The sequence below is a fragment of the Mytilus edulis genome, chromosome 1, assembly GCF_963676685.1.
Source record: "Mytilus edulis chromosome 1, xbMytEdul2.2, whole genome shotgun sequence".
NCBI lineage: Eukaryota > Metazoa > Mollusca > Bivalvia > Mytilida > Mytilidae > Mytilus > Mytilus edulis.
This window is the reverse complement of record NC_092344.1, coordinates 111465608-111485719: the sequence shown is the minus strand read 5'-3', so window position 1 is coordinate 111485719 and position 20112 is coordinate 111465608. Positions and strand designations below refer to the sequence as shown.

At 32.6% G+C, this 20112-nt stretch overlaps 1 protein-coding gene across 1 annotated transcript in view; it reads left to right on the top strand.

The window, feature by feature from the left end:
• LOC139518446 (uncharacterized) overlaps positions 1-20112 on the top strand; it is a 41718-nt gene that overhangs the window by 2755 nt on the left and 18851 nt on the right. Inside the window, exons 2-11 of the mRNA XM_071309987.1 lie at positions 4016-4145; positions 5510-5820; positions 6239-6422; positions 6917-7070; positions 9591-11920; positions 12446-12532; positions 14480-14659; positions 15644-15822; positions 17840-17938; positions 19104-19263. Of these exons, the coding sequence (XP_071166088.1) occupies positions 4020-4145; positions 5510-5820; positions 6239-6422; positions 6917-7070; positions 9591-11920; positions 12446-12532; positions 14480-14659; positions 15644-15822; positions 17840-17938; positions 19104-19263 (3810 nt within the window). The 5' untranslated portion in view covers positions 4016-4019. The remainder of the gene's footprint in view (positions 1-4015; positions 4146-5509; positions 5821-6238; positions 6423-6916; positions 7071-9590; positions 11921-12445; positions 12533-14479; positions 14660-15643; positions 15823-17839; positions 17939-19103; positions 19264-20112) is intronic.

Sequence of the window (20112 nt, the reverse complement as noted above, 5' to 3'; positions counted from 1 at the left end):
TATTATTTGATTTTTTTTTTATTAAATGATTTCTTATCAAAAATAATTAAAATTTTTTTATTATTTTTTATTATCTATTCAATAGATGTTCTAATCAATATAATAGGAAGATGGTTACATGTATGAACATCTTTAAAATTTTAAAATTCTATTTTTATTAACATTTGAATAAATTTCAGATTTGATATATTTCATTAAATAAATTCTTTAACATACTAAGGGGGAAGAATATAGAAATTATGAATAATATATTAATACTTAGAAGCAAAAAATATATTCTATAACGTCATGAACGTGTTATTCTCACAGACAAAATAACAGAAAAAACAAAACAAAAGTTAAAAAACGCTCAATTCTGTGAGGACAAAACAAGTAAATTTACCTGTTCAGCTAAATATTATATAATCAAGACTTAAATTTCTACCTATTAATGGATTTAAAACACATGGCTGTCCACCTTTAATTTTGCCAGCATCTAATCTGACCATCGGCCAGTGATTTATGACTCCCAAGAAAAGCCCAGCAGGTAGTCTAACCATCAGCCAGTGATTTATGACCCACAATACAGACTACCTATCACATCCCAGTGTGTACTGTACATCTTTAAATTCACCTTCATGGGCAAGCGTTTTCATGTTTAATACAATACAATTTATACAGAGAGCAGACATTCATATGCATCTGAAAAAGTATGTAATGAATGTTTGGACCTAGAAACATGTATGTATACATTTATATAATTTCTATGCATAATATGCTTTTGAATGGTAAAATCTTACCTGAGTTTTGCCATGCACTTTTTTCTCATCTGCAAAAGATGTCAATTAAGTACACAAACAAGAGTTTAACTTGACTTTGGACAGTTTAAATCACATATTGTTTTGCAGATATCTATCGTTGCCTATTGTTCATGTCAATCAATGCACAATTAATTACAATTATTCTAAGTAGGGAAGTTCTCCAACATGTTTAACAGCTTAGCTAATTATGACACCTTTTGCAGGAACTAATAAAAGGAAATAGCAAAATCCAGTTAATTTTTTATTTTCTCAAACATTTAAAATGCATTAGAAATTTATTTTTTCTAGGTGTAGTCACCCCTTAAACTTTTCCAGTTGCACTGGTTTACCAGTACTCAGTGAAAATTTTGTGGTTTATATGTTCCAGACCATATGAGTATATGACCTATATGCAAACTTTTTAAAATATGCATACGGTCGAACTGTATGCGTATGGTCTGCCTGATATTAAGGAGTTGGTCAAATTTATAAGAAACAAACGTATGTTACAGATCAACATAACTTTAACAATCATTAATTAATATAAAAAGTTTAATTGTAATTTTGAAATAATGGCACCAAATTAATCTATTAATCTTCTGTATTTAGCATGTCAGTTTTTTTAACCGGATTTTTGTGACAAAAATGTCGGTTATTGATTTGGGGATGCTCGGCGGCCAGGCAGTCGGGCAGTTGGGCGGCCGCGCGGTCGGGAGGGCAGCAATCAAATGTTGTCCGTGCATTAACTCATGAACCGTTCAGCCAAAGCTTTTAAAATTTTAATATGTTGTTACTGACAACTAAATGAAGGTCAAGTTAAATAATGACGATTTTGACCTTTACCGTTCAGGAGTTATGGTTCTTGAAAGATTGAAAAATGGAGTTTCCAGTTGTGTCCGTGCATTTATGCATGAACTGTTCTACCAAAGCTTCCCAAATTTTGATATGTTGTAACTGATGACAAAATAGAAGTCAAGTTCAATAATGACGATTTTGACCTTTACCGTTCAGGAGTTATGGTTCTTGAAAGATTGAAAAATGGTGTTTCCAGTCGTGTCTGTGCATTTTCTCATGAACCATTCAACCAAAGCTTTTGAAATTTTTATATGTTGTTACTGATGACAAAATAGAGGTCAAGTTTAATAATGACGATTTTGACTTTTACCGTTCAGGCGTTATGGTTCTTGAAAGATTGTAAAATGGTGTTTCCATTCACGTTGTTGCATTTACTCATGAACCATTCAATCTAAGATTTCAAATTTTAATATGTTGATACTGATGACAAAATGGAGGTCAAATTTGATATTGACGATTTTCACTTTCACCATTCATCAGTAATGGTTCTTGTGATATTGCCAGGACACAAATAAATATTAATAAATCCGGTTTGCTGTCGTTGTGACAGCCTCTTGTTTTTACATATATTGATTTACATATGTATGCTTGTGATGTCCTTGTCATACCTGCCAACTTTTCAAAATGCCCATGGGGGTTTTACGTGCAAGATGGATCCTATGGTTCTACAAAACCATCAAGGGGGCCTTCAAATATATTTTAGTCTTGTTTTTTTGCTTCTCCATACTAGTACAATCCTATAGTAAATAATAGACATTGTAAAATTTATTGTTTTGTTTAAATTGTGAACAAAATTGCTCTTTCAAAATTTCCATTTGGGAGCCTCCATGGGGGAAAGCCCACGCAAATAGTGACAGTTGGCAGGTATGCCTTTAGGAAGCAAGTGTCACCTTGGGAGGAAGTACCAAAATAGGATTCAAATAGACAATTAGTAGATATTTAATTTCTATTGATTGAATGTTCGCTTATTCACTTTATTCATCTAATTGTAATAATATTAATTTGTAAAACTAAATAAAAGATTTAGATAGGGATGTTTGTCTAAATTTAACTTGTATGATCCAAAGCCATGTAAGGTCTAGCTCATACTAGGCCGCACAAGTATACTCACACAGTCCGTCAATATGTGTGCAGACCTTCAGTGTACAGTCTAAATACTACATGTATATGGTCAGGAACATATACACAATCATTTTCTCTGAAAGTAAACATTAGAAGTGTTATGATTACAAATGATACACCTATTAACTACTATATACGTAATACATCAATGAATGAATGATCATATAGCCATTATAGAAGGATTTAAAAAAGATGTATAACGTATAATTTGTTTATGGTAATAGTTATCGTACCGTGGATTCATTATTACTCATTGGATACTAATTTTCATGGGTTTTGTGGGTAAAGGTGAACAACGAATTTTAATTTTCGACAAAATACATATTTTGTAAAGTTGTATCCAGACTTTGTCAGAACCGCAAAATCACATGTCCACGGAAATGCAAGATTTTCCAATCCACGAAAATTTGTACCCACGAAAATAAATGAATCCACAGTATATCAGTTGTGTATGACTATAAAAGACAACTGTGAATAATAAAGGAAGTTGAGAGCTTTAATGATAAACTGTAAGTCTCAAGGAAAATTTATACAAAAACACTCAAACATACATATTCTTTAAAGAAGAAAGTTTCACAGTTGCATGGAAGTTTTGTTTTGGTTGCTGATGGCCTACAGGACAGTTTAGATGTACATTTATACTGTGTTTTCAATTCACTAACAGTGATATGGCTTGTGGAAGAACTGGCTCCAGAACAATAGTATCTTCCTATAGTCTGGTATATATAATGTACATTTATAATGTGTTTACATTTTACCTGCAGATATACAAATTGTATGGCTTGTGGAAGAATCAGACTCCAGAACAGTGAAATATTCCTATTGTCTGTTTAGATTATGTACATTTATAACATGTTTACATTTAACTTACAGAGATATGGCTTGTGGAAGAACCAGACATCAGAGCAGTAAAATATTCTTTTTGTCTGTTTAGATTATGTACATTTATAACATGTTTACATTTAACTTACAGAGATATGGCTTGTAGAAGAACCAGACATCAGAGCAGTAAAATATTCTGTTTAGATTACGTACATTTATAACGTGTTTACATTTAACTTACAGAGATATGGCTTGTGGAAGAACCAGACTCCAGAGCAGTAAAATATTCTGTTTAGATTATGTACATTTATAACATGTTTACATTTAACTTATATTACAGAGATATGGCCTGTGGAAGAACCAGACTCCAGAGCAGTAAAATATTCTGTTTAGATTATGTACATTTATAACATGTTTACATTTAACTTATATTACAGAGATATGGCTTGTGGAAGAACCAGACTCCAGAGCAGCAAGATCTTTCTATTGTCTGGTATAGATAGTGAAGAAAGGAAGGTTCTGTCGACCTCCATTCACAAACTTGGAGGACTATATTTGAATGTAGATGTAAGTCTTGTCAAATATGTTGAATATAGATATAATTAAAAAGAACAATTTCCCTGAGATTCTAATACTTTGTCCAAAAATCTAATATGTTAGTCATTGTTAGTTGGCCAGCTGCTTTGTACCTAATGGATTGGACTAAAGATATGTTAAGAAATTCTTCTTTTCTTTAAAAAAAAAAAGCTAAATCTAGTATCTACATTTTTTATATTGGCAGTTGTATTATGTCATGTATGTGATATACTGTGGATTCATTTATTTTGGTGGGTACCAATTTTCGTGAATAAAGGAAAACTTGTATGTTTAATATGGATATTTAATTTCATGGTTTTGCTGAGGTCTGCATACAAAAATATAGGCAACAGTAGTATACCGCTGTTCAAAACTTGTAAATCGATGGACAAAAAACTAAATCGGTGTAACAAACTAAAACTGAGGGAAATGCATAAAATATAAGAGGAGAACAACGACACAACATTAAAATGTAACACACACAGAAACAGACTAAGCATTAGACAAAATCCGATGAGAATAACAATTATAACATCAAGCATGTACAAGAGAAAATTTGTCATTTGTTGAACTTTTTAATTTCGTGGTTTACCGGTACCCACAAAATCCACAAAAATTAGTATCCAACAAATAATTATGAATCCACAGTATTGTTCAATTGGGGATTTAAAACTTAGGATATTGTATATATTACCTTCTAAATGTCTTTCAATTACTTTTGTTGTTTAGTTGTTGTCTCACTGAAATATACCCCACATATTCCTTTCTTCAAAGATGTTTTGTTCAATGAATTATTGTATTTTTATTGTAATACAATAATTCATTATAAATGTACTAAATATTAACTGAATAAAAAAAAAATGTGAGGTATAAAAAAAGTGGCACATCTGTGTATGACCAGGGCTTATTTCAATGTTTTTTGTTTAACATTATGTTTTCTTGATACAAATAGTAAGACTTTGATCTCTTATAGATTTAACTTATAAAAAATGAATAAACATGATAAATGTTTGTATTATAAGTAGGTGACCCTATAAAAAAAACCTACAGAATGCTTGTAAATTATAAATAAAGACTACTAGTAGAAAAAGGTTTGACAGTTGAAAAGACAAAAAAAAAGAAAATTGCAGTAAAACCTATCTAAATTGAATGTTGCTTAAACTACAGACCTGTCTAAACCAAACATGTTCTTCTTAAAATTCCTGTTTAATCAAATTGTATGCATTGTGAGCCTGATAAAACCAAACATCTACCCAAACCAAACAAAATCATGATGCCCAAAGAAGTTTGGTTTGGACAGATTTCACTGTACAAATATTTATATTATTAACAGTGATGAGGTCACATTTTTGTAGAGTTACCAGACAAATGTCACTCACGTTGTTTGTGGCAAACTGAGTAGGAGTGAAAAATTTCTGGGTGCTTGTGCCATGGGCAAATGGGTATTGCACCCAGACTTTATAAGAAGGTCAGCAGAACAAGGACACTGGTTGCAGGAAGAATTATTTGAATGGAGCAACTACAATGAACCCAGTGTTTCACTAGATATGAGGACAGCAGGAAGTAGATGGCGCTTTAATTTGGAAGTGTTTCAAACACTAGCCTTCAGTGACTGGAATGTGGCTGTTGTCGTTTCTGATCCCAAGAAAAGATATGTCTACAGAAGGTCTGTAGCTTATATGTTTAATGCTATACCCATACATATTTTTCTTGAAAATCATGAAATAACCAAAAAATCGAATAATTTACTATTTAGTATTGTCAAGGGCTTATAGTATGACAATATTGGTTTGTACACATGCAAACTAAAGAAAAATATACTCACTAAGTTTTTAACCATGTTCAAAATGTTATTGAAGTTCGAAATTCTAGAATTTTTTATAACTTATAAATTGCATTATAAGTTGTAAAAAATTCTAGAGTTTCAAACTTAAATATTTACATTTATATGTGTATCTATTGATTTGGTACATGTATATGAATTTTAACTCTGTCAAACTTAAGCAATGGTTAATGGCAAGTGATTGATTTTTTTCCCCATGTGATCTCAGAAGTTTAAAGTAAATGACTGTTTTATATTGTAGATTGCTGGCTTGTGGAGGAGCCAAAGTGTATAACCTGAATTTACCTGTCAAAGATATTGCAAAGGTAGCAAATACACTAACTTACATATTTGTAAGTGAGAAAACTGCAGCAAGTCTACTCCATCTGGTTGAATATGGTATCCTGTGTTTGAGACCTGAATATATTGGAGATTACCTTGTTAAGGTGAATACAATTTTTAAAAATGTTTGAATTTGCTCTTCTATTTACCGTCATATATTTTGAGACTCAAGATACCTTATGCTTTATTAAACTCTTTATACATCTGAAGTTTTTTTTTGTAAAGGTGGAATGTATTTTTTTGGAAAATTCAGTACTTACATACAGCATGTATGTACCTATATATGTTAAAAGTTTTTTTTAACTTAAATCTTTTGATTTAGCTTTTTTTTTAAATTTTTGTAGCATTTGGTGTCAGTGGCGGATCCAGAACTTTTCATAAGGAGTCATGCTTTAGTGATTCCCTATATAATCAACCAAATTTTTCTCACTAAAGGACCCCCACCCCTGGATCCCCCTATGGGTGTCATAATAGAATAGCAAAGATTTATGATGTAAATCTCTGAAAAATATTCTATTTTAATACCAGAAGCATTTTTTTTTTAAATGATATTTTATAAATATCTACATCCTGATAATTATGTACAATGTCTATGTAGGATCCAACACCAGACCCAATGGAATATTTAGTACAGCCAAGTTCTGATGGAGCTGAACTTGATTTTTCAATGGATATTAACTGCAGCCAACAGACAGACACTCCTTACAGCAGCCAGGAAGTATCTCAATATCTCAGTCCAACAAATAATCTGGGTAAATTTATTTCAGGTTACAGTATTACATTTTTCAACTTCAAAATTGATTTAATGTTCATACTGAAACATATTAGGAACATAAAAGTTTTGACCACACAAAAAGAGATTGTTGTATTTTTCAGATGATTATCAAATCAATGTTGTAAAGAAGATTTATTTTATGCATAGCCAAAATAGTAGTGTTCATTATGTTTATGGGCATCTGTTCCTTCATCGTTTGTCCGTCCTGTATCATGTTTTGAATTTTTAGCCAAATCAATCTGAAAGTTATAAATCATAAAAGTAAAAAGATGTGGTATGATTGCTGATGAGAAAACTATCCAACAGAAAAAAACTGAGGGTCACTGTACAGACTTCAACAATTTGCAAATCCTATTTCATATAGAAAGCTATATACGGCTTGAGAACGTGTAAAGAATTCAAACAAGATGATTGCATGCTGCATTGTATATATACAAACAAGAATTATGAAAACAGTGACCAACAGCAACCATTGGATTACATGCTTCTGTCTTTAGACACACATTATGTTCACTTGTAATGCACACCTTTTTTACCTCACCTGGCCCAAAGGGCCAAGTGAGCTTTTCTCATCACTTGGCGTCCGTCGTTGTCGTCTGTTAACTTTTACAAAAATCTTCTCCTCTGAAACTACTTGTCCAAATTTAACCAAACTTGGCCAGAATCATCATTGGGGTATCTAGTTCAAAAATTGTGTCCGGTGACCGGGCTAAAAATAGAACATAGGGGTTGAATGAAGATTTTAGCTTATAACTCTGAAACCAAAGCATTTAGAGCAAATCTGACGGGGTAAAATTGTTTATCAGGTCAAGATCTATCTGCCCTGAAATTTTCAGATGAATCGTAGAACCCATTGTTGGGTTGCTGCCCATAAATTGGTAATTTTAAGGAAATTTTGACGTTTTTGGTTATTGTCTTGAATATTATTATACATAGAGATAAACTTTAAACAGCAATAATGTTCAGCAAAGTAAGATCTACAAATAAGTCAACTTGAACAAAATAGTCAGTTGACCCCTGAAGGAGTTATTGCCCTTTATAGTCAATTTTTAACAATTTTCTGTAAAGTTTTGTAACCTTTTACAAAAATCTTCTCCTCTGAAGCTACTAAAACAAATTTAACCAAACTTGTCCACAATCATTATTAGGGTATGTAGTTTAAAAAATGTTTTATGATGACCCGGCCCATGAACCAAGATGGCCGACATGGCTAAAAATAGTACATAGTATAAAATGCAGTTTTTGGCTTATAACTCTGAAACCAAAGCATTTAGAGCAAATCTGACATGGGGGTAAAATTGTTTATCAGGTCAAGATCTATCTGCTGTGAAATTTTCAGACCAATCTGGCAACTTGTTGTTGGGCTGCTGCCCCTGAATTGGTAATTTTAAGAAATTTTTGCAGCTTTTGGTTATTATCTTGAATATTATTATAGATAGAGATAAACTATAAATTGCAATAATATACAGCAAAGTAAGAGCTACAAATAAGTCAACTTGACCAAAGTGGTCAATTGAAGCCTTTAATGAGTTATTGTCCTTTATAGTCAATTTTTTACAATTTTCATAAATTTTTGTAAATTTTTACTAAATTTTTTCCATTGTCACTTCTTGGCCGATTTCATTATAGATACAGATAATTGTAAGCAGCAAGATTGTTCAATAAAGTAAGATCTACAAACACATCACCAACACCAAAACACAATTTGTCATGAATCCATCTGTGTCCTTTGTTTAATATGCACATAGACCAAGGTGAGCGACACAAGCCTCTAGTTTTAAGATGCCTATTAGTGGTTTTTTTTCAAGACTTCTTGGTTCACTGAATTATTGCAGTTTCTGTTCCTTTGTTTCAACAAGATGTCTCCTGTGATATTCACATTTTCTAGTAGCAGCATACAAATGGTGATGGTGTGTAAAGTAGACATGCCTTCTTTATAGGAGTCAACATACCTACTAGACTCTACAAGTTTCAATGTTAATCATAAATTGTGGGAGACAAAGAGATACTAGTCATCCATCCATCAGATCTTGTTAGTGCTCTCAAATATACAATTCTTGCCAAAATTTGAATGTATGTTTAAACATTGAGAATAGTTTTTCATTTGTTAAGAGATAAAAATCAGCTGTATTTGGTCAATAGAATTATTGTAAGTTGTCTAACATGTCTTTCTTAGGATTAACTGATATTGACCTCAATATTGTGGTTCAAAGATCAAGAACAGTTTTGTTGCTAAGATCAGCTTTCCAGTTACTGTGGGTGATACATTTGTATGCAAACTATATTGGGTTATTGGACCTTGACTTCATATACATGTTTCATTGATTAACATTAAGGTGACATGATATTTATTTTAGACCTATATCTCCAAAACTGTCAATATATTATTTACTTATAAAGATAATTAAGAAGGAGATACATTTTAATGTGTGCTTTCTATATTATATTTTTTCAAATCCAGTGATTCAATTGATTGAAATGTTTGATATTGTTGTAGGCTTTCTACCAGTGAGTCAACATGAAACAAACATCCATGACACTATCACCAGAAGAACTAGACATAAGTTACAAGTGACATTGAAAAAATCTCCAAGAACTCAATCGCCAGCTTCTGATTTTGTTTTGGGGCTGACTCCACAGCATAGTGCTACTCCATCTCCACAGGAAACACCAATAAAGTCTGTCAACACCTGTAAACGGTCGTTAAATCAGAATACTGTTGTGTCTGACGTGTCACCAAGTAATAGCAGCAGAAGTTCTAATTCTACAAAGAATACCCCAGAGCAGACTGCAGAAACAATATTATATACAAGGAATGTTATTCAGACTAGATCTAGTTCAGGCAGATATTCACCTAACACAGATCAGTCAGCTGACACAGTATCAGCAGGTCAGTTGTCAAGTAACTTTATTAGAACAAGATCAGGCAGAAATACACCAAATACAGATCAATCTCTTGAAGGAATATCACCCGGTCAATTGACTAGTAACATGAAAACCTTTATTAGAACCAGATCAGGCAGAAATACACCAAATACAGATCAATCTCTTGAAGGAATATCACCTGGTCAATCGACTAGTAACATGAAAACCTTTATTAGAACAAGATCAGGCAGAAATACACCAAATACAGATCAATCTATTGAAGGAATATCACCCGGTCAGTTGACTAGTAACATGAAAAACTTTATTAGAACAAGATCAGACAGAAATACACCGAATACAGGTCAATCTCTTGAAGGAATATCACCCAGTCAATCGACTAGTAACATGAAAAACTTTATTAGAACAAGATCAGGCAGAAATTCACCAAACACAGCTCATCAATCACTTGAAGGAATATCACCCAGTCAGTCGCCTAGTAACTTTATTAGAACAAGATCAGGCAGAAATACACCAAATACAGATCAATCTATTGAAGGAATATCACCCGGACAGTTGACTAGTAACATGAAAAACTTTATTAGAACAAGATCAGGCAGAAATTCACCAAACACAGCTCATCAATCACTTGAAGGAATATCACCCAGTCAGTCGCCTAGTAACTTTATTAGAACAAGATCAGGCAGAAATACACCAAACACAGATCAATCACTTGAAGGAATATCACCCAGTCAGTCGCCTAGTAACTTTATTAGAACAAGGTCAGGCAGAAATACACCAAGCACAGATCAATCTGAAAAAATATCAGCCGTCCAGTCATCAAGTAATTTAAATAGCAGATCAATCAGAAATACACCAATCACTAATCAGTTTGCTGAAGGAATATTACCTGGTCAGCTGCAGAGTGACTTAATTAGAAGAAGATCAGGCAGAAATACACCAATCACTAATCAGTCTTCTGAAGGAATATTACCTGGTCAACTGCAGAGTGACTTAATTAGAAGAAGATCAGGCAGAAATACACCAATCACTGATCATTCTTCTGATGGAACATCAATGGATCAGTCTCAAAGTGTGATTAAATCTGTGTCAGGCAGACTAACATCTGATACAAAGCAATCTTTAGAGAATTCTTCCTGCAATATGATCATCTCACCAAGGAGAACAAGAATGAGTTTGAATAGAAACTCAACTGTAGTTAAACAATTATCTGATTCAAATGACAGTTGTAACAAAAATGGGGATACAGCAGTTTCTAATCTAGCCATACAATCTACCGGTAATGAAAAATCCATAAATACTCATCAAATTCATATAAAACCATTAGAATCTCAATCAACTTCAGGTCAGTCCAGTTCATCAGATACAGAAGAATTCAGTCCTGTTTACTCTGTGGTTAAATCTAGTGCTGTCCCTGTGGCCAGTGTATTGCCAACACAGAATGAGTCTGGTTCTAAAGAAATATCCACTATGGTACCAGATGATCAACAGATTAGTGCTAAACAGTCCAATAGTGAGGGCAATAACATTAACAAAGATGGGGAAATATGTGCAAGTACAACAGATTTATGCAGGCCAATATCGAGGCAATGTCACTCTACTCATGTTAAGGTCAAATCTGAAGAAAGGTTAGAGACAAATCTTGAAAATGAAGTAATATCCATAGATAAGGAGAATTCATGTAAACCAATAAAAACATATGTGTATACCAAACCTTTGACTCGAAGACAAAATATGCAGATAATTCAACAAGCTCAAAAACTTGTAACAAACAAAGACAGTGTTAAGAATACAGTTACTTTGGACAAGTTTGAAAGTTTTGAAATTAGGGCTGAGAGTGCAGGTACAAGTTCAGAGGTTGGAAGCAGTGCAAATTCAATATTAAATGTTCCCACTAAGAGGAAAGCAGAAGATTTAGACTTTGGAAATGTCAAACGACAAAAGGTAAAATGATGGGAGGTTTATATATATATATATATATTTAATAATTTTATTTTTCAGTTAGATTGTTTAAAAGGTCTTCAAATTTGGAGGAGAAAAAAGTCTGAAGTGATAGATTTTGATTTAGAAAAAAAATACTTTTTTATTTGTAGCTAAAAGTTTTCATGAAATTTATCTTCTGGAAGAGTAAAAAAAGGAGGGATGATAACATAAGGGGAGGGTGTTTCCACTACAAACATCATTTGTGTTCTAGCCAAGTAAAATAAAAGCGACATCCTTCAATGGCATAAACAAGGAAAGGAGTACAACATTTGGGCTATGACAAGATATAAAATATATATGACTGGGATATATATATCTACAGTCATCTGTCAAGTAGATATTCCAGAACAATCAACCAAATTATGATGGCATCAATAATTATATAGGAGATTGCAAGCAGCTTAGTAGAACTGCAAACTATATTTGCTTATCTTATGTGAATACATTCAAATAGAATGTAATACAAAACAATGTTTTATTTTACAGGTATATGATGACAAGTATCACTGGTGTCCTGTTGTTGGAACCCTTAATTTGTTTTTATCAGAAGAAGATATGGAAGTTGAACAAAAGGTAAGACATAACTTTCAATTAGGCCAAAAAAGATATGTGTCTGTTAAAGGTTCCATACTTTAGAAAAATAGGGTAGGTAGGTGGGTATTTCCATTTTAATTTATTTTTTCATTTTATTTTTTGTGACATGATTTTGAGTCATGCGGTTTCTTATTGTCATGGTTCGAGATGATCATGGGCAGAGTTTACCCGTATTTTTAATGATTGGATTACTTCCTTTTGTTATTTGTTGGAAAAAAATGTCGGCAAAGTGTTTATTTCATCATACAAGCCTTGAATTTCCTTAAAATAGCTATCATATTCACGATTGTAAACATTTAAATGTATCAGGCAATTAATTTATATTATTGGCAAAACTAACTTCACTTTTGACATGAGTTCAGTTTATTTTTCACTTTATGACAGAAATAAAACGACTTAGGTTTCGGCGCTCAAATTATAGTCCAGTCAAACTAAGATTTAACCTCAAACTAATTGCAACAGAAAATGTTTTAGTTTTAATCTATAGCATTATGCCCTAAATATACACAGAAAAAAGTCCCATAAAATCTAACTTGAGGAAAACTAAAAATTAGCATTTTTAATTTCCTATGGAAATTAATATTGGAAGGGGAGATAACTCCGCAAAAAATAGTATTTTTTTGATCAGTTTTTGGTTGATTTTCTTGAAATTTATGTAAAGTATGATACTTTGATGGGGTTATAAGTTTGTATTTGACTAAATTATATAATCATCTGCTCATGAAATGTACTAAACCGAAGTGTTATGGGTAGTTTTATTTTTTTGAGCATTTTTCATTAAAGAAATTGCAAATTTGAAGCTTTGTGATGACCATTTTGAAAAAATAATGTGAAAATCTGGTATTGTTTATATCTGTATATTTTATTTTTTCAGCATCTTACTTTTCTAAAGAAACTTTAAACCACAAAAAGAAGAATACATGCTTAATTGTTTTTATTAAATTTGAGATTCTTTACCTTGACGTGTTGAAAAATTCAATAAATTGTCAACTAATGAATGACGAAATCTATATTATAGCTTGATAAAGTATATCAAAACACCTTTAGAGTTGTTTGTTATACTCTAAAGACCGCTAAAAAATCAAGAATCAATACATTCTGATGAATAGAAGCGGTAAAGTTATAATTTTTTATCAATTTTTATTGATATTTCTGCCTTTTTTGCAAGAGTTATCTCCCTTTACAATGCAAATCTCCATAGCAATTTTAAATGGTGATTTTTTTAGTCTTCCTCAAGTAAGATTTTATGGGACTTTTTTCTGTGTATATTTGGGGTATAATGCTAAAGATTAAAACTAAAAAATCTTCTGTTGCAATTACTTTCAGGTTAGGGTCAAATTTATGCTAGATTGACTGGACTATTAGGGTCAGTTGGCTAACCATAAACAGGCATTTTTTTTTTTGTTGGCCCTGAAAGACTTCATAGTCCATATGGATATCTCTAGGTAGATGTAAGAATGATATATCTATCTAGATCACTGGCATCAAAGTTAAAGATGTTAGTTTAATAACTGGTGGAGTTAAATTTCATTCCCCTGACAGATTTATGGTAATGTGTTGCAAAAAACAATCAAACCTCTATAAAAATGTCACCAGTAGGACAAGAGAAAACTATCCTTGCAAAAGAGGCGACAGTTGAACTGTGTCCAAAATGTATAGGTAACACTGCAGTGGGACAAAAAGAGGGTGACCTGACAAAGCCTGCTTTGCTTTAAAGAGGTGACCTCTAGGAAGGTTTAAATGTTATGAAACTTATTCACAATAGTCATTACCACAAAACTCATATCAAGTACAACTTTGTGTACGGTCACTTTTACCGTTTGTCAGTTATGTCCCTTTATAACTTAATATGATATACAAGCTGGGGCATCATCTGTGTACCATGGACACATTTCCCATTTATTGTTAAAACAATCTGTATTTCAGGTAGAAGAGACTCCTTTCCAGTTCTCCACAGGTCTTACTAATATCATACATACCTGTTTAGATGAAACATGTGGAATGCGTTTCCTGTTTGCTGGTTTGGAGGTGTTCAAATCAAGTCTAACTGCAAAAAAATATCCCAGTTCAGCTACTCTACATCTCATAATGAACCAAATATTAATGGTATGTTCTTATTATTAGGGATCTTCATGTCCAGAAATAACATAAACAAAAATTAAAGGAAATAGACCAAGTCAACCTTATAAACTCAAAGTAAAAATAAACAGGTTTAATAGACAAGGGTATGGTTATAACTCATTTTGTCATTGACACAGAATTTGTTTATAGATACATAATGGAAGTTGATTACACTAGAATGATTTATAGCTGTTATTGAATTGTACTTCCCATAAGCAAATGACTGTAAAAATGGTAAAGGGAACATTTTGATTTTTGCATGTGTGACATCTCAAAGTATTTAGCTGTCTTTATCAGAATATGCTTAACTTGTCGTGGATGGCAGATATTTGATAGTCTGATTCAAAACTTTTCCTAGACTAATGGTGATTAAAAGCTGGTCACATCGTATATAGACACTTGCCTATTTATGAAAAGTATGTTGTCATAAACCCCATCTATATATAAATACAAAGGTAATTTTGTATGATTGCAGCAATGAAACAACTATTCACTAATAACAAAATGATCTGGAAGTCAGCAATTAAAGGTCACCCTATTAATTACAACAAGAACAAAATTCATGTTAGACTCGTGACAAAATGTGAATCAAGCAAATTGAGACAACCATTGCAATAATAAACCAAAGAACAAATAGCAGCAACTATTAACATTACCTGAGTTACAGTTCGTCCAGCTTAAAACTATCTTAGGAAGAGGGAAAAGATAAAAAATATAGAATGATAAACAGATAATCGGGTTTTCTTCGTACTGATATCGTAAAATATGAGCCACTCGACACAATGTGAAACTTTTTGGATTGTTCGCTGCGCTCACTCACCAAAAAGGTTTACATTATTGCTCACGGCTGATATTTTCGATATCAATGTGTAGAAAACCTGATAATCTATACATACACAATTCCTCGTAGTTTAATATGCACCTGTGCAGGATAAAGCTTTTATGATTGTAACCTAAATATAATTACAGGGAGAGAAAACCATTGATTTAGTAGGCCAGCGGACATACTGTGCTCTTATGAAGGTTCTACAGTTACATCCACCTACCTCACAAGTTGCTATCAACATGTATAATGAATCATTGGTGTTCAGAAAATCAAATGAATATGAGGAAGGCCAGGACTGGACTTTTATAAAGAATGTTATAAGGTATAATTACTGTTTTAGCATTTTGATAAAATTGCCTGTATAATGAACACAACTTGACTGATTACTGTGTAGAAAAGAAGTCTTTAATTCCTATTTGCTATTCAGTTAATTCAGTTTTGTAATTCTGTAGAAATTATATTTGGTATATTTTATTTTGTATCAAAAATAATTACATACACCCTTTACATGTAATAATTATTAGCTCACCTGGCCTAAAAGGCCAAGTGAGCTTTTCTCATCACTTGGCGTCCGTCGTCGTTACCTTTTACAAAAATCTTCTCCTCTGCAACTACTAGGCCAAATTTAACCAAACTTGGCCACAATCATCACTGGGGTATCTAGTTTAAAAAATGTGTCTAGTGACCCGGCAAACCAACCAAGAAGGGCGCCATGGCTAAAAATAGAACATAGGGGTAAAATGTAGATTTTGGCTTATAACTCTGAAACCAAAGCATTTAGAGTAAATCTGACATGGGTTAAATTGTTTATCAAGTCAATATCTATCTGCCCTGAAATTTTCAGATGCATTGGACAACTGGTTGTTGGGTTGCTGCCCCTAATTGGTAATTTTTAAGGTTTTTGCCGTTTTTGGTTATTATCTAGAATATTATTATAGATAAGCAAAGAAAGATCTACAAATAAGTCAACATGACCAAAACGGTCAGTTGACCCCTTAAGGAGTTATTGCCCTTTATGGTCAATTTTTAACAATTTTCTTTAATTTGGTAAGTTTTTGTAAATTTTTACAAATTTATTTTCCTCTGCAATTAAAGGGCCAAGTTCATTGTAGATAGAGTAAATTGCAAGTAGCAAGAATATCAGTAAAGTAAGATTTACAAACACATCACCATTACCAAAAGACAATTTTGTCATGAATCCATCTGTGTCCTTTGTTTAATATGCACGTACATTTGTAGACCAAGGTGAGCGACACAGGCTCTTTAGAGTCTCTAGTTAGATATAACAATGCCTTTAGCAATAATGTGGGTAAGTCAAAATGTATGAGGATGGGAAGATACTTAATCCCCAATACCCCAACTTTCAACATTTATTTGTTTCCTTTAGGTTCCATAATTTTATTTCCTTAAGTGAGTACCCACAACTTTGACTGAAATAGATTTTGCTGGTTAAAGTTCATAAAATTTTGCCAAAATATTTTGACTTGTTGACAAAAATATTAAATATCAAGAAATTTCAATAACACAATTTACATGAATAATTTTACTGGATATATAGCAGTTTGACAAACACTAATTGTGATCATTGAGAAGTTTAATTTCTTTTTACTAATAGTATGTGCTTAAAGCTTTTAAATGATTTTTAACCAGATTTACGAAGTAAAAATATGTTATTGATTTGGGGATGTATAGCGGCCAGGTGGTCTGGCGTGCGGCAGCCAATTGTTGTCTGCATTTTCTCATAAACCATTCAATCAAAGCTTTTAAAATTTTAATATGTTGTTAATGCAAGTTGTTAATGCAATAAAATGGAGGTCAAGTTCAATAATGACAATTTGGACCGCTCAGGAGTTATGGTTCTTGAAAGTTAAAAAAAAGCTGTTTCCAATTGTGTCCTTGCATTTACTCATGAACTGTTCAACCAAAGCTTTTCAAATTTAAATATTTTGTTACTGATGACAAAATAGAGGTCAAGATTAATAATTGCAATTTTCACTTTTCCTGTTCAGGAGTTATGGTTCTTGAAAGATTGAAAAATGGTGTTTCCAGTCATGTCTTTGCATTTACTCATGAACCATTCAACCAAAGCTTTTCAAATTTAAAAATGTTGTTGCTGTTGACAAAATGGAGGTCAAGTTTAATATTGATAATTGTAACTTTCACCATTTAGGAGTTTCGCTCCTTGTGAAATTGATAAATGCCAGGACACAAATAAATGTTAAAAAATCCAGTTTTGACAGTTCTTGTTAAGCCCTTATGTCTTCTGTAACCACTTAATGACATTTCACAAAATACAACCTCAATGTATTTAAATTTATTGAAAATGAATGTTTATACAGTGATACAGTCCATGATGATGTACGTAGAAGTAATGGTATACACCTGTTAAGGTACCTGGTAGCTGTACTAGAGCAGAACTACTCATTTGTTATACAGAGGTATGTGCTATTATGATGGTGTGGTGATAAAGTAGTCAAAAAATGACTATATAGACCGAAACAGAAATTTGTGAACTTTTTTCTAACAACACCTCTAGTTTAAACCTTAAAATTGAGAATGGAAATAGGGAATGTGTCAAAGCAACAACACCCCCACACATAGAGCAGACAACAGCCGAAGGCCACCAATGGGTCTTCAATGTAGCAAGAAACTCCCGCACACCCGGCGGCGTCCTTCAGCTAGCCCCTAAACAAATATGTATACTAATTCAGTGATAATGGACGTCATTCTTAACTCCAAATTATACACAAGAAACTAAAATTAAAAATCCTACAAGACTAACAGAGGCTCCTGACTTGGGACAGACTCAAAATTGCAGGCGAGTTAAACATGTTTTTGAGATCTCTACCCTCCCCCTTTACCTCTAGCCAATGTAAAAAAAAAACAACCGCACAACAATATGCACAGTTAAACTCAGTTTAAGAGAAGTCTGAGTCTGATGTCAGAATATGAAACAAAAGAAAATAAACAAGATGACAATAATACATAAATAACATCAGACTACTAGCAGTTACTGACATGCCAGCTCCAGATTATGTCTTCATCATATGAATATCAGGCATAATCCCTCCTGTTAGGGGTTTAGTATTATACCATCATGAAATATATGAGGAGAACATAACCCGTGTCATGCCAGCAACTGGTTTTAGAATAAATGTGTTTAATACAGATGCAAAGACCCTATAAGTGAATCAATATTAAAGCCAAAATATGCAATCTTTATTGACCTGACAACAGTATTGTAACTATATCCTTTCTTAATAAGTCTGTTTAAAGGTTTTGTTAGCTATTTAGGTGAATACTGACATTTTTGTGTTTTGTAAAGAATGTTACCATAAAAGGTTGGATGTGAAAATTCTTTTATTAGCTGTAATAGTAGCCTGCAAATTTCTACTAGAGACATGCTTCATCTGTAAATTGCAGTATTAGGATATTAAAAATTATAAACTATACAATAGGCATAGAAATCTATATTGATAGATATCAGGAGAAGTAGGAAAATCACATCCCAAAATACAAAAATAGTACAAACAATTAGCTAACTATATGGGAAATCAAGATATATTTTAGATCATTTAGAAGGAAATAAATATGTAATTACAGGTATAAAGACAGTCCAGGAAGTATACAGAAGTTAAGATCTTCCATGTTAGGTCAGCTCTTGTGGTCATCACTCAATCAGATATTCTTCAACAGTAGATGTAGAGATCTTTTGGTATTTGTGGAAGAAGTTATTACATCTCAAATATCACCAGACGATAAGGTTTGTAACAAACTTTGGTGTTAGCATTAAATCTTAACTATTATTTATGTAAAAGTGAGAAAAAAATTGTTATAAGCTCACATTTGATAGAAGTAAAAAATGTATTCTATTACTTTGTAATGAATGAAATAAGCACTGTTATCAAAATCATATCTTTCAAAAATATAAAGACAAAGGCCAAATTTCATTATTCTTAAACAGAAAATAAAAAGAGTACTAAAGCATTAGATGCATTTATAATTTGTATGCACTGTCAGATTACAGCCTTGTATGTCCATCTGTACGTCCCAAAAGGAGTTTCAGTTCTCTAAATTTAGCTTGACTCAACCAAATGTTATGCATCTTTAACATAATGCTTATTAGGGCCCCGCCAAAGGCGGGTCGCCCTATAGTGATCAGTCTGTCCGTCCGTCCGTCCGTCCGTAACACTTTAACTTTGTGTCCGCTCCATATCTAGAGAACCATTATGATTTCATACTTTATACTTTACATGTTTATTAACCACCACCAGAGGGCGTGTCATGATGTATGTACAACTTCCTAGGTCAAAGGTCAAGGTAAAAAAAACTTTGGTTTCAGTTGACAACCCTGTGTCCTGTGGTGAAGATCGTGTCCGCTCTATATCTTGAGAACCTTTATGATTTCAAAGTTTATACTTGACATGTATATGAACCAACACCAGAGGGTGTGTCATAAATTATGAACGACTGCCTAGGGCAAAGTTCAAGGTCAAAAACTTTGGTTTCAGTTGACAACCCCATGTCCTATGGTAAAGATTGTGTCCGCTCTATATCTTGAGAACCGTTATCATTTTAAAGTTTATACCTGAAATGTATATAAACCAATATC